At 52.0% G+C, this 12,111-nt stretch overlaps 4 protein-coding genes across 4 annotated transcripts; 1 reads left to right on the top strand and 3 right to left on the bottom strand.

The window, feature by feature from the left end:
• Positions 1-317: 317 nt before the first annotated feature.
• On the top strand, positions 318-1,703 carry B0T23DRAFT_84128 (uncharacterized protein). Its single transcript, XM_062841872.1, has one exon. The coding sequence runs from the start codon at positions 420-422 to the stop codon at positions 1,317-1,319; it is 900 nt and encodes a 299-aa protein (XP_062695720.1). The 5' UTR covers positions 318-419; the 3' UTR covers positions 1,320-1,703.
• A 385-nt stretch (positions 1,704-2,088) lies between these two features.
• Positions 2,089-4,127, bottom strand: B0T23DRAFT_310672 (uncharacterized protein; the record flags this gene model as incomplete). Its single annotated transcript, XM_062834599.1, has 4 exons — positions 2,089-2,415; positions 2,722-2,938; positions 3,538-3,747; positions 4,027-4,127. The coding sequence occupies 4 exons, from the start codon at positions 4,125-4,127 to the stop codon at positions 2,089-2,091; spliced, it is 855 nt and encodes a 284-aa protein (XP_062695719.1).
• Positions 4,128-5,131: 1,004 nt separating this feature from the next.
• B0T23DRAFT_402581 (uncharacterized protein) lies at positions 5,132-6,298 on the bottom strand (the record flags this gene model as incomplete). The annotated part of the gene is made up of 5 exons (XM_062838683.1): positions 5,132-5,255; positions 5,300-5,557; positions 5,630-5,780; positions 5,843-6,006; positions 6,186-6,298. The coding sequence occupies 5 exons, from the start codon at positions 6,296-6,298 to the stop codon at positions 5,132-5,134; spliced, it is 810 nt and encodes a 269-aa protein (XP_062695718.1).
• Positions 6,299-7,331: 1,033 nt separating this feature from the next.
• On the bottom strand, positions 7,332-8,919 carry B0T23DRAFT_426567 (uncharacterized protein; the record flags this gene model as incomplete). The annotated part of the gene is made up of 3 exons (XM_062839998.1): positions 7,332-7,655; positions 7,735-8,684; positions 8,757-8,919. 3 exons carry the CDS (start codon positions 8,917-8,919, stop codon positions 7,332-7,334), a joined length of 1,437 nt encoding a protein of 478 aa, XP_062695717.1.
• Between the last annotated feature and the right edge of the window lie 3,192 nt (positions 8,920-12,111).

Genomic DNA, 12,111 nt, shown 5'->3' with positions numbered 1-12,111 from the left:
CCTCCTTCTCGTTGATTTGTGCATGTCGTAGTTGCTGTAGAATACCCAAACTCTTGGAGGGTGCTGGCGGAAATCGCTGGTGGCAAACATGAACATCCCGTGTTTGGAAGGCACGAGGGTACAGTACCAGAGTACCAATCCAATGAACTTTCCGTGGAGGAGGTTCAGGTCGAACCCGGTGCGCTTGTTGGTCTCCCGCGTGGACTTGCTCGGTAGCCGTTCACTCGGCGCACCTTCTTGGAGACGGGAGCACGGTGATGGAGGGTGTATTAGGGAAGTTTGGTTTTTGTGTTACTCCTAACGCCACCAGGCCACAATAGTTTCGGTTCGGCTACGCGCCTGATCTTGGTTGCGGTTGTACCGAGACTGAGGACTACAGCAAAGTGAAATGAAATTGAACAGTTCTGGCTGACCATACGATGATAGAAGGTGCTTTACGCTGCTTATTTAGCTTTGGAGTCGCAGTTGGTAGAGGGTTGTTTGTGAATCTCAAAAGGATGGGAACAGTACCATGGATGAGCAGGGAGCCTTTTAGTTTCCTCACTACTCATTCCCGGGTACCCGTTCACACCGGCAAGGGTGATTTGGTCGACTGGAATAAACGGAAACCCCCAAGACAGAACCATTACATGGCATCATCGCACCTACATGACATTCCTCACCAACTGCACCACCAGTCTCACTTCCTCCCTCTTTCACGGAGCACCCTAACCCAACCTCCACCCTCCTCTCCGTCTTCCTCCTCGCCTTCACCCTCCAGTCCACTACACCCTCACCTCCCTCTTCTCCCTTTTCCACCCTCACATCCGACACATCCGGTCCCTGGCCCTTTCTCCGTCCGTTTCTCGTACCTGCCCCTCGCCGGCAACACTTCGCCAGCACCCTCAACCCCTTCTGCATACCACTCCCATCCGCGCTGCGCTTCCACCAACAGCCCACTCATCCACATCGCGCCCAACTACCTCTATGTCCTAGCCAACAACCTCGAGGTGTTCAAGTGCATCAATACTAGGTACCCGGCCGACGCACTACCGCGATTCCTGGAGGGCGCGAGATACGACAAGATGAAGGCAAGGGTGATGGGCGCGTATAGAGGGAGGGAGGTGCATGGGGTGGAGAGGCGGGTGGAGGAGGCTGTGGAGGAGTCCGTGAGGTTTGTGAAGGAGCGGTATGTTAGTGAGAATACCTCTGGTAGTAAACATGGAGCAAAATGGGCGGAGCTGGCAGATTGGTCCTCGTATCTGACTAGAGGTATGGACGTGATTACCGACCAAGCTGGGGTTTGGCGAGAAGATGAAGAAGAAGAAGGACGTGCTTAGCTTCTTGCAGGGTTTGGGGAGGCGAACTGGTATTAATGGGGTTTGCGATCAATATGACGGCCCGTTTTCGTTATCAGACCGACGACAATCAAGGCTGTCTTCCTCAGGGAACATGAATGGCTGGGCCTCACACGGGCTGAAATCGAGCACGAAGTCGTCTACCTAGGGCCGCACTAGAGGGCAAGGCGTCCAAGCAGGTCCAGTTAAATACGAGGAGGCCAGGACCCTTCCGTATCCGCAGGTACGTCAGCTAGGGGCTATTATACGATGTGATCCCCCAGAAATGCCCACATAGCCACAGGCAGTTATCCACGAAGGGCTCTCTTCTTCTTAGCCATGCCCCTAGAAGGTGACACCATTCGCGGCCGCTTTGCTCTTGGCACGGCGATAGACGTCAACATTTCGGCCATCAACATGGCGACGGAGCTCTACGGCGACGACGCCGAGTTCTTTCGCCCTGAGCGGTTTCTCGACGCTAGCCAAGGGCAGCGCGAGGAAATGTGGAGGTAACTGAATGTCGTGGTGATATCCTTGGCTCGGGGAGGTGGGTTGGAAGTATGCTGGGTAAAACATCGCTTGCAGTTTCTGTTCAGAATGTTCAGACTCTTTGACGTTGAGCGTGCTGGTCCCATGAAACCCATGAAAACGGGGCCACAGCATTATTTGCCAGAACGAGGATTATCTGGTTCGACCCAGGGAATCGAGGACGCATTACTAGGTACCTAGGTAGATACCTCTAGGTACCTGCTAAGGCACCTGCACTTCCAATTCACCAGAAAACGAGACACCGAACTTCAACGCTCTCCCTCCAATCCTTCTCTCTAGCATCTGGATCCTCAACGGCGCAATGCGGTGCCCTCCTCGCCATCCCTGGGGAACTGTCGCTATCAAAGCACTTGATCAGCACCACCTCGTCCGGCTGTTGTTGGTACTTGAAGTACCACCGATGTTCTAGGTTGGCCTTGACCGTCCAAGACTCCCTGCGCTGTCCGCCTTTGAGAATGATAGATGCCGGAACGAGGTCGGCATCGGACACGGTACGGGCGTCGCAGAGGGCTAGAGGGTCTTTGTGGATGGGCTTGATGGGCCGCCAGATCTATGATGTGTTAGAGAGCTGCATGTGCATTTGATCCTTCATGATGGGGTCGGGTAAAGTGAAGGAGGTGTATTTGCGACGACGTTGTTATTGACAGGGTCGACGTATCAACGAGTAACGGAAGTGTCTCCGGTGTATGCAACCTGGAGTTCAGCGGGAGTAAGGTACCTACATTAGCGCAACCAAAGCTGTCTCTGAGATAAAGGGCTATACTGAACTCATCCATGCCTTCATTGCAGTTCCATCGGGCAGTAGGGGCCATGAACTGTCAAAGGAGATAAACAGAAGAGGAATTGGTCAACCCACATTAACAATTCCCCATCTTCTCTGCATCAGTGTTCCCACTTCGTCCGGATTGGGTACCTTCTCCCGCAACACCATCTCCGCTCCGGCGTATGACTGGTCCACGTGTGCGCGGTGCAGCGGGCCCCGGTGCCGCACGTTGTACGCGGGAATCTCATGCCAGTCGGAAGGGCCGCGGCGGACCCGATGGTCAAAGGCGAAGACGCGGGATGCACCGGTGCTGTTGGTTTTGAGGCCCGAAGAGGGGGATATTTGGTTAGTTCGTGTGCTGCTATTACTCGGCAGTAATATCTCGGCGGGTAACTGACAATCAAGGGCGTCAAGCTGAAAATCAAGGGGAGAAGGGGGGTACAGGAAGAGAAAAGACACGTTAGAGGTAAGTAAGCTGCACAGGCGCAGATCTTGGGAGTCTAGAACTTCGGTTTTGGTGTTTTTAATGTTTATTTTTGGAATTAGAAAGTTGGGGTAAGAAACTAAGGAGTGGAGTTTGACGAGTTTCTTGTCCCTGCATAATCCCCTGCCGAGCCTGCTCGCAGAGTGCCTGGTTGCGTGGGGTGTAGTCAGTGCAGACACGTTGCATGCGTGCCAGATGTTGTCTATGACCGTGTGCATGTCGACTAGCGGTCCGGCGCTCGTAAAGGCCCCCCCCTTGAGGCCGATAGCTGAACATCATGGGGTCTGTATGTAGGTAGAGTGGATGTTGTAGTCATGTGAACAATACCTAACCTCTAACCATCAGAGTACCTACATCTAGGGTACGCGAACTCCATCCAGACAAGTACATGTAGCGGGGCCAAAAAGAAGGAAGCTTGCACTTACACCTCCTTCAGGAATCCCTCGCAATCGGCGAAATACTCCCTTTGGATCTTCTCTTCGTCCGCGAATTCCTCTCGCGCCAACTCGCTAACGTGCTTCAGGTACTGAAACCCGTTTTGATCAAGCGTGAAGCTCTTCTCAACGTCATCCCCCGTCACGTCGGTAACGGTGGTGGTGACAGGCAGCATGAGTCGCTTGTTAGTGACTTGGTCCCTAATTAGAGGGCAAGGAGTGAGGTTAATCGTTAGCACTTAACATGGATGTGCACGGGAAGCGGATGGTCTTGACTTTGGCTGGATAGAGGTTCATGACGTGATTAACATAAAGTGGGATAGGACAAAAAAAAGGTAGGCTCAGGGAAGTTGTGGGTTATCCCCAGCATGCGTGTTTTGCTAGGCAAATGTTGCTGCTGTCTGGGCCTGGAGGTGTATAAGCTGGGCCTGGAGCACGCGGAATAATTGCCACGTACAAAGACAATAGACATTTCCATACTTCCCAACGTAGACCGGTGTTGGAGCACTCCCGTCTCCTAGGTCTTTGTAGTAATTGATCGTTGTAATCAGGTCATGTCGTGCTGGCTTTTCGGTCTCCATGTCGTATCCTGGTTTCGGGCCTCAAAGCTTTGAATTTATTATGTTGCTTTTGACTATTTTCCGGAAATGATGCTGAACTAAAATCTAAGTAGTTCGGTGTCGCAGATGTTTGTGCTATCCAGGTCTGCGCCGGCTCTGTCGAACCAAGTTGGGTTGGTGCTAGATAACCTTTTATGAGTCCGAGTCACTGGGCCTATGGTCAGGTTGGAAAACCCCGCACCAGAAAACCTACAATATAATAGGCGGGCTGTTTGGGCTATCGACTGATGTCTGTATGTGGCGCGGCTGAGGTCAAGGTAGGTCGCCAAGCAAAATTGGTTAGTAGGGGTAGTATTGTCCATCCCGTAGAACCCGACTGGCTTGACCGAAGCCATCGGGAGCTATGTTGACCATTTGTCAGTTGACTTCAATTGGAGGCGAAGACCCAGACATACATGGGATCAAATCAAAAACCAGAGGCCATATACAGCAAAGAAGCTTAAGGACCAACACAACTTCCTTCCTCCACAACACCCGGAACCGTCTAAATAGCCCAAAATAATGACATTAGGACCGGTCAACTCCAAACACACCTCTAAATCCCCGCCACACACACATCCCCCCTCTCATCCCAAACCGCCCGTCCAGACCACGCACAATTCGGCCTCCCCCTATAACCCCGCTCCAATCCCCCTGAACGCCGTAGCAGCTATGTGCTCGACCTCCCTGGCCTCCTCCATCCACTTTGCAAACGCCGCCAGCACATCATATCTCTCATCACCCAAGTGCCCGGGAACCAATCACCCTCCGAACGCTTTCAGCACCGTATCCAACGCCGGCAGCATCCGTAGCTGCAAAGCCTGCCCCGGCACGCCATAGTCCGAAGGAGCGTTAACCGGTTGCTGAAGTAACGGTGTTGCATGCCCGGAACTATAAATTAGGGGAACCAAGAGCGAGTTTCTTTTGCTAAAATGTTCATAGAAGAATTGTCGGTGTTTTGATAGGCTAGCGACGCCTGGGAGATATCAAGCCGTCGGCGAGGCCATCGTATATGGTGATTTTCCCCACCGTGATTTCGGTGAAAGGAAAGGGCATCGAAGTGTTTGGCGGTAGCTTGGCCCGGGTTTGTCTGTTCTGAGTCCAGCACGACTTGGTCCCAGTATTTTTGCTAGGTGTAGGGGGTTTAGGTGGACGTGAAGTTGTCGAGGAAATAACGCTCGTAGCTGAATTCGTACTCGGCGAGGGAGGCGTCAGGGTCGAAGTAGACAACCCGATGTTCTTCAGAGTTAGCTGAGGGTGAAGCCGTTGTAAACCGTCCGGTTTGACCATCGCTTTTGACAATGTAGTCGCCCAATATTTTGCCGGCGGTGTCGGCTTGCGTGCGGGTGAGGCAGCGGGAGGGGCAGGAGCAGATGATCTTGGACATGTCGAAGCGGTATTGGTCGGATTGGCTAATGATGTTGTCTTCGACGCCGTCTTGGGCGTCATATTGGCGCAGGACCTCGGTGACGAGGATGGATTACTGCGTAGCGCGTAGCCTGCCGTTTGCAGCGGTGATCAGTTGCTGGGCAGCGATCTTGAGATCCATGGTATGAGGTGCAAGATGTTCTAGGCGGGGGCTCTGATTAGAGCGCCATCGAAGCTGCTGACGTCGTACTGGATCTCTCTCAACCCCTGGCAGCCTCCGGTCGTGAATGCTGTATATTAGGAGTAGTTTGGTGAGTTGCTGTTGTAACGGGCGACGAGCAGCTTGCCGACTACGACTGAGCCATGCAGGGCTCGGTAGCGCCAGTCGTAGAGCCGCGCTGGCGTTACCCAGGATAGATCATTTCTCGCCAAATTGTTACCGCTGTAGCGTTTCCCTTCGCTGATTCCCGGCCACTTGATATCAACGCTTTGCCTACAGTGTGAATCCATTGTCCATACAAAAAGCAGATCAAGGTATCAGTCTCCCGTGACCTGATCCCATAATACGTCGCCGTAGCCCAGCAGAGAGAAGTTGACGACCCCAACGGCGGGGGGATATGTTGTTTCTGTGCTGGATGGTAAAGTACGTAAATTTCGGTATGCGATTGTGACGTAAAGGTATTCAATGGGGAGTAACATAGATGACCGAAGATGACGGTCACAAATGGTAAGGGGTTGACCACTCCCAGCCGTCTGGTCACACCGAGGCAAGATACAAATGACATTTCAACGTAATCCTTCCTTGGGGAAGACGTTAAGCTTGCCGCCGTATATGGTGACCAGATCTCTCTCGTCAACGACTGACAACCTCAAAAATCGTGCTTGAGTAAGATGATTTGGGCAAGATTGTGGCAGTTAGGGTAAATACTGCGATTGGGAGTTGATGAGACCTGGTGGGGCTGATGTTGCTCCGTAAAGCTGACAATACCGACGATGGCTGGATTAACGAGAAAAAGTAACGAGCAAGGATCAAGGGGCCAGACTCGACAACGTTGAAATATGCCGAATATATCCGGAACCGGTACTGATCTAGCCTGAAGAATTGTGCAGAAGGGTGACATGATCTGCACGACTTTCCCGGGCTGACGGTACCGTGTCGTCAAGAGATCGGTTATCCTTCATCCCTGGAGCCGGGTTGACGTGCTGAAGGCACTGGCCCGAGGATACAGAAACGAGTGGGTGACATGCGCAAGAGATGTGGCAAAGGCTGTCCGTTGATATATGCAATGAACTGACAGCAAGCCCAGTACCTTTGACTGGATCTATGGCTCCAGGGACTTACCATCAACTGGCCATCGAAAGTTCGAAAAGGGCAGTGTACTGGTATAGAAAGAGTAAGGGATGGTTATGATAAGAACAACAAAAGACAAACACAAGAGCAAAGAAAAGAAGAAAAAAAGAAGATGAACAAAAAGACCGAAACCACACATGATAAAAATCAGGAGGCATCGCAAGGAAGTGATTCGAGACGCATGGCTTGACTATCTGTATATAAGGACATGCCAGTCACTGGACAGCAGCCTCTTTGTCACATACCTCTGAGGAACATAGCCAAGCGTGACTCTGGTCTCAGTGGGCAACATTGTTCGGGACGCCATACCGCCGTAATAAACATTTACAGAAGCATTAGAAGGTGATCGCTCAAAGTCGTTCAAACCGAGTGTCCTGCCTCGGTTGATCCATCATGACTTTTCGCAGTAGGGGCATTACATCAACGCACTCCTTTCGTCAGTCCTCCTCCGTCCTCCCAGGTCCCAATCAGTTGACGCGGTAGGCGTCGTAGACGATCTCGGCGCCGCGGCGGCAACCACTGCCGACCCAGACGCCGCTGTTGAGCTCCTCGTAGCGCTCATCGCCCGTCTCAAGCTTCAGGGTGACACGCAGCTTGTAGCGGTTAGCTGCAACGTTGTCTGCGGCAACCGGGTCTTGGAGACGCTCCATGATCTCCTTCTCGCCGACCCACCAGCCCTCGACCTTACAGATGATTAGGGCAGGGTGGTCGTCATTGGTCTGGATCAGGTAACGGGCATCGATCTTCGTCTCTGTTTCCTTAAAAGAGGTCTGAGTATCTTGACCGTTGGCCTGCAAAAAGCACAAGATATTAGCATGCGAAATGTCATTACCAAGCTGGGCCAGTCAATGGATGGACGGCATTACGTACCAGGACATTGCCCTTGCCCCAGCGACCAGCCCATTGGCCACCGATGCAAGAGATCCAGCTCTGACGGCCATAGGTGCCGCTGCCAATGTTGATCTTGGGCTTGACGCGGATGCTCATGCGGAAGTCAAGCTCGAGAATGGGAGTGGGCAGAGCCAGCGAGGCGGCCACATCGTCATCGTCGAAGTGGTGGAGGAGGTTGTTGGCCGGGATCCTATCCTTCATGGTGGCCTGATAGCCAGGACACTGGAGCAGATGCTCGCGCTGGCGGGACGTGTTCTTCGCACGCACTTGGTTGCAGTAGATGCATTTGGCGGACAGGCACTTGTCACCCTCCTTGGCTTGGAACTCGACAAAGGCCGCATGGACCTCTGCAAGAGGGATCTCGGGCAAGTTGGGGTTGGTCTGCTTGGTCTTCTGGCGTTTGGCGGGAGGAGCACTCGATGCACCAGACATGGGACGGATATGCTGAGGAATAGGGGTTCCGGTGCCATGGGGGGTGCTCGTGCCGTTAATACGAGCATTGGGGGTGAAGCCCAGGTTTGTGTGCTGGTGAGGGTCCAGGGACGTGGGCTCGGGATAGACACTGGACGCGCCGGCAGTAGTAGCGGCCGGATGCTGGTTCTGCATTTGGCCACCGGCTGTCAAGTTGGCGTTGTTACCGCCGGTGTCCTGGCCGGGACCGTGGCCATGACCGTGGCCGTGACCATGACCGTGACCGTGACTGCCAGGACCATGAGAGACGACGCCGCCGCCGTGGCCGCCCGAGACGTGGGCAGTGGAGCCATCATGACTCTGCGCATGCTGCTCCAGAGAGGACTTGATGGCAGCAGCGGCCTCGGGGTGCTGGGCGAGGTACTGGGTGCATTGAGCCAGATGCTGCTTCTGCCTGGTGGTGTTCTTTGCGCGGACTTGGTGACAGAAGAGGCACTGAACTGACATGCACTTTTCGTCTGCTTGGTGGAGCCATCCAGAGACGAGTCAGCCTTGATCATCATTCATCGGCGACAGGTGGTGTATGGTACTGTCACCGATAGTATCAAATGTAAGATGTAACAACGCGCGATTGGTAACGATCGCGGTAAGGATGGCGGGCGGTAAGGATGGCGTAACGGGGAGGGTGAAAATACCTGCGTTGCGGAATTCCATGAACGCGCTGTGCACGTCCGCCTCAATAGGCCTCGGCATGGTCGCTTGTCTGTCTGTGAGGTCGGAAAATGGCGAGACTGGATGCTGAGGCTGGGCGGCCGGAAAAAAAAGAATTGGTAGAGGGTGGTTCGAGGTTTGCAACCCCAAGGACTTGACTTGTCCAAACACCTCAGTTGTTGCGCGGTGGAAAGAAATTGCACGTCACGCACGGGACGGTCACCAGCACAATACCTCAGCGCAGCTAACAAAATGCGCGGGCAACGGCAGGCATTTGGCACGGTCCCTGCTAAGGCAGGTGAATGGAAATTTTGGAATTACCTTGACGCGGACTGTCCGTAATGTCGCACAAGAGGAAATCTCATTGGCTGTTCATTGTCAGGGGTATCCACAAATTAGAGTTGCTGATCACTTTCTTAGCCTCACAATAGTGTTCCCCGCACTTCTTGAACCGCCGTAGAACCCCTAGAGACGGCGGCCCTCGTGAAAGGGTCCCTGCGAATCTCTGGGCCGGCAATCCAGGGCAGGTCAGAGGCTGTGACTCCTTCTCAAACTTCACTTCTGCCTAGGTATCGACGTCATCATTCAGTCCAGTCCCGTCACAGCAAAGAACTTCTGGAAGCTGCTTGACCTCCGAGGAAGTGCTTTTGGTGATCAATCACCAGTATCCAGTTACTTCACTGTACCTCAAGTGGACCTGAATGGTACTTGTCTAGGCTAGAAACACCTCAGACTCTCGACCGCGCCAAGGGGAAGAAGACGATTCTAGTCCTGACGAGCATGCCTGCCGCTAAATGTTGACACAACAACCGGAAGCAGGCACGGGACGAGTGGATACGGGGAAGCCCATTTCGAGACGGGAGACCCATTAGTTGACTCAAAGATAGACCCACTGAGACGACCAACAGCAGACTTTCCACGTGGGCTCGTGGGACACTTGAATCGCAAATATCTCAAGGGCACGGTAGCCCTACTACGCTGCCTGCCGCCCGGAAAACAAATGGCCTTCATCACCGGCTCAGACTGTTGCACGGCAGTGATTCTCTGAAAACCGAAAGAGTCCATTAACAATGCCAGTGGGCCAAGCGACCTCTGTCAACCTGTATTACCAACCACTTCGTCATACAAGAAACGACGATCACATCCTCCTCGCGCAGCCAGATCATCCTAATATGAGAATGCCACCAGTAAACTTGTGAAGTACATACAGTGAAGATAGGAACTACCAGAAGGCTTTGATGAAGAAAGCTAAAGCTGAACACGATACAGCCTTAGGAAGTTGGTTACCTAGCTTGAAACGTCTGGGCTGTGTGCTAGGGCGGTTCCGATTTCACCTTATTTCAATGTCTGTCGATTAATGACAATGGCCAAACCTTGGCGCGAATGTGTCGAATTTGAAACATACGAACTGATGTGATCTCTTCGGCTTCTTGACGATGTCCTTGTGGCGCTAGGACGGGCTAGCATAGGCCCCGTCCAGGGTATCAAACAAACAAGCTCTAAAACCGGTACCGGACTCTACTATATGCTGCCCTCAGGTATGATGCTCGTTGTGAAGAGACTTGCTAGTGTCCATATTTCACTTGATTTCCCGCATTTATATGAGGCTTGCTAATACCAAAGAAGGACCAAAGTTGAAGTATTGGTGCACCGCCATTCGAACGTCTGACAACTTCATTGTTGACACCGTATTATCCATAACTTTGACAGAGGATCCTAATATGACAAGACTGAGATCTACGCTTATTGTGATATCTATTTTCAACCTGACTGGAGGTCGCAAATCTATGGCGAAGCAAGACCATAACTGTAGGTAACCTGGGATCAAAGGCAAAAGTGAACTGGATCAGACCTGCCCTGGACTTTTGATTAATAGTTTGTGGCATGGCTTGGATCGGAGGTCCTACGCAGACAGAAACTAGGTAGAGTAATACTGCGTAAATTCCCTAGTCTTGGTCAGGCCTGAAGAGGAATACTGTACGATATTATACACCGTCGGGATTCTCTCCCTCGGTATAACATCACACTAATCGAGTGTTCAAATAAGGGGTAACCGGTGTGAGATAGAACACCTAGGAAAAAACCACTATAGCGTACCTAGTTGACCAATATATCCTGCTCACCAGCCTACACATTGTAACCACTGGAGGTTCTAGATACATTACAATGCATGCACACAGCTTCAAAGACTTCCTTGTAGACTGCTGACCTCTGTGGGTATTCGCGGTCCTAGTCGTTTTGAAAGAGGGAGGTTTTGATCCTATACCTATGCAGGCATCTTGAAGCGTGATATGGTGCAACCCATGTGATTTAAATTTCGATGAATAGGTATGGTGGTGCGAAGGGAAAAAAGATTAGATCAATAGAGAGGAAGGTAGTTATAGCTATGGTAGTACAGTAAACCCTGGAACCTGATGTCCAATGTGGATGATTAGCTCATGACATCGAATTTCGCCAAGATATAATACCTAGCTATCACTCACCACAGTCACTCTCCTTCTACTTGTAGATATATGTAGTCAGCCACGAGCTCCGCATTCCTTCGAACAATTCAATGTCACTGTTTTGTAGCAACCCTTACGAGGTCCATTGGTTTTGGGTACGGCCCGCGAAATTTCTATGGTAAAAGCCGAATCGTGGAGGAAAGTCCACCGCGAAAAATTTTCATAAGACCTGCTAGTACCGCAACTAACTGTGCCGGATCGTCCCGTCACATCCGGTCAGTTTAAACGCGTGGGGGATCCATCGTCCTGTGCTTGTTAATCCACGTTGGGGTAGAGGTAAGGTTATCTTGGAGCCGGAAATAAGAGATGTTGCAAGATGAATGCAGGAGCTTATCTCCTTGGTGATGGGAGGATCTTCCAAAATGGACTCCCAAAGACCTCCAACAACTGGGCGATGTGTTGTCTATCATGATATAGCGTGTGCTAAATCAAACCTGGAGGTAATTTTAGACTTAGGCTTGATGTTCACACTTTCCGTGTCCCCTCAAAGCACTTGAGCATTTGAAGCTCGTCCTGTACAATCGCGATCTCATGGCGAGCGAGATCCTTGGTGTTGATGTTGGTGCCAATCCGGGGCTCACACTATAACCTCCGCCAACTTTGACAATGTGTGACTTCTGGTGTTGGTTTGCCTCGAAGGGACTTACATATCGATAAGGAACGGATCCTGCACCCAATCGAGTTTTCAGAACCCATGTTGTTTCGCAGAGCCGCAACCCACGGAACCTGC

Source organism: Neurospora hispaniola (genome assembly GCF_033458365.1).
Source record: "Neurospora hispaniola strain FGSC 10403 chromosome Unknown B0T23scaffold_2, whole genome shotgun sequence".
In the NCBI taxonomy this organism is placed as follows: Eukaryota; Fungi; Ascomycota; class Sordariomycetes; order Sordariales; family Sordariaceae; genus Neurospora; species Neurospora hispaniola.
This window is presented reverse-complemented; position numbering and strand designations above follow the sequence as displayed.

Coding starts and splice junctions, on each gene's coding strand:
- B0T23DRAFT_84128 (XM_062841872.1), top strand. CDS start 420: ATGATAGAAGGTGCTTTACGCTGCTTATTTAGCTTTGGAGTCGCAGTT.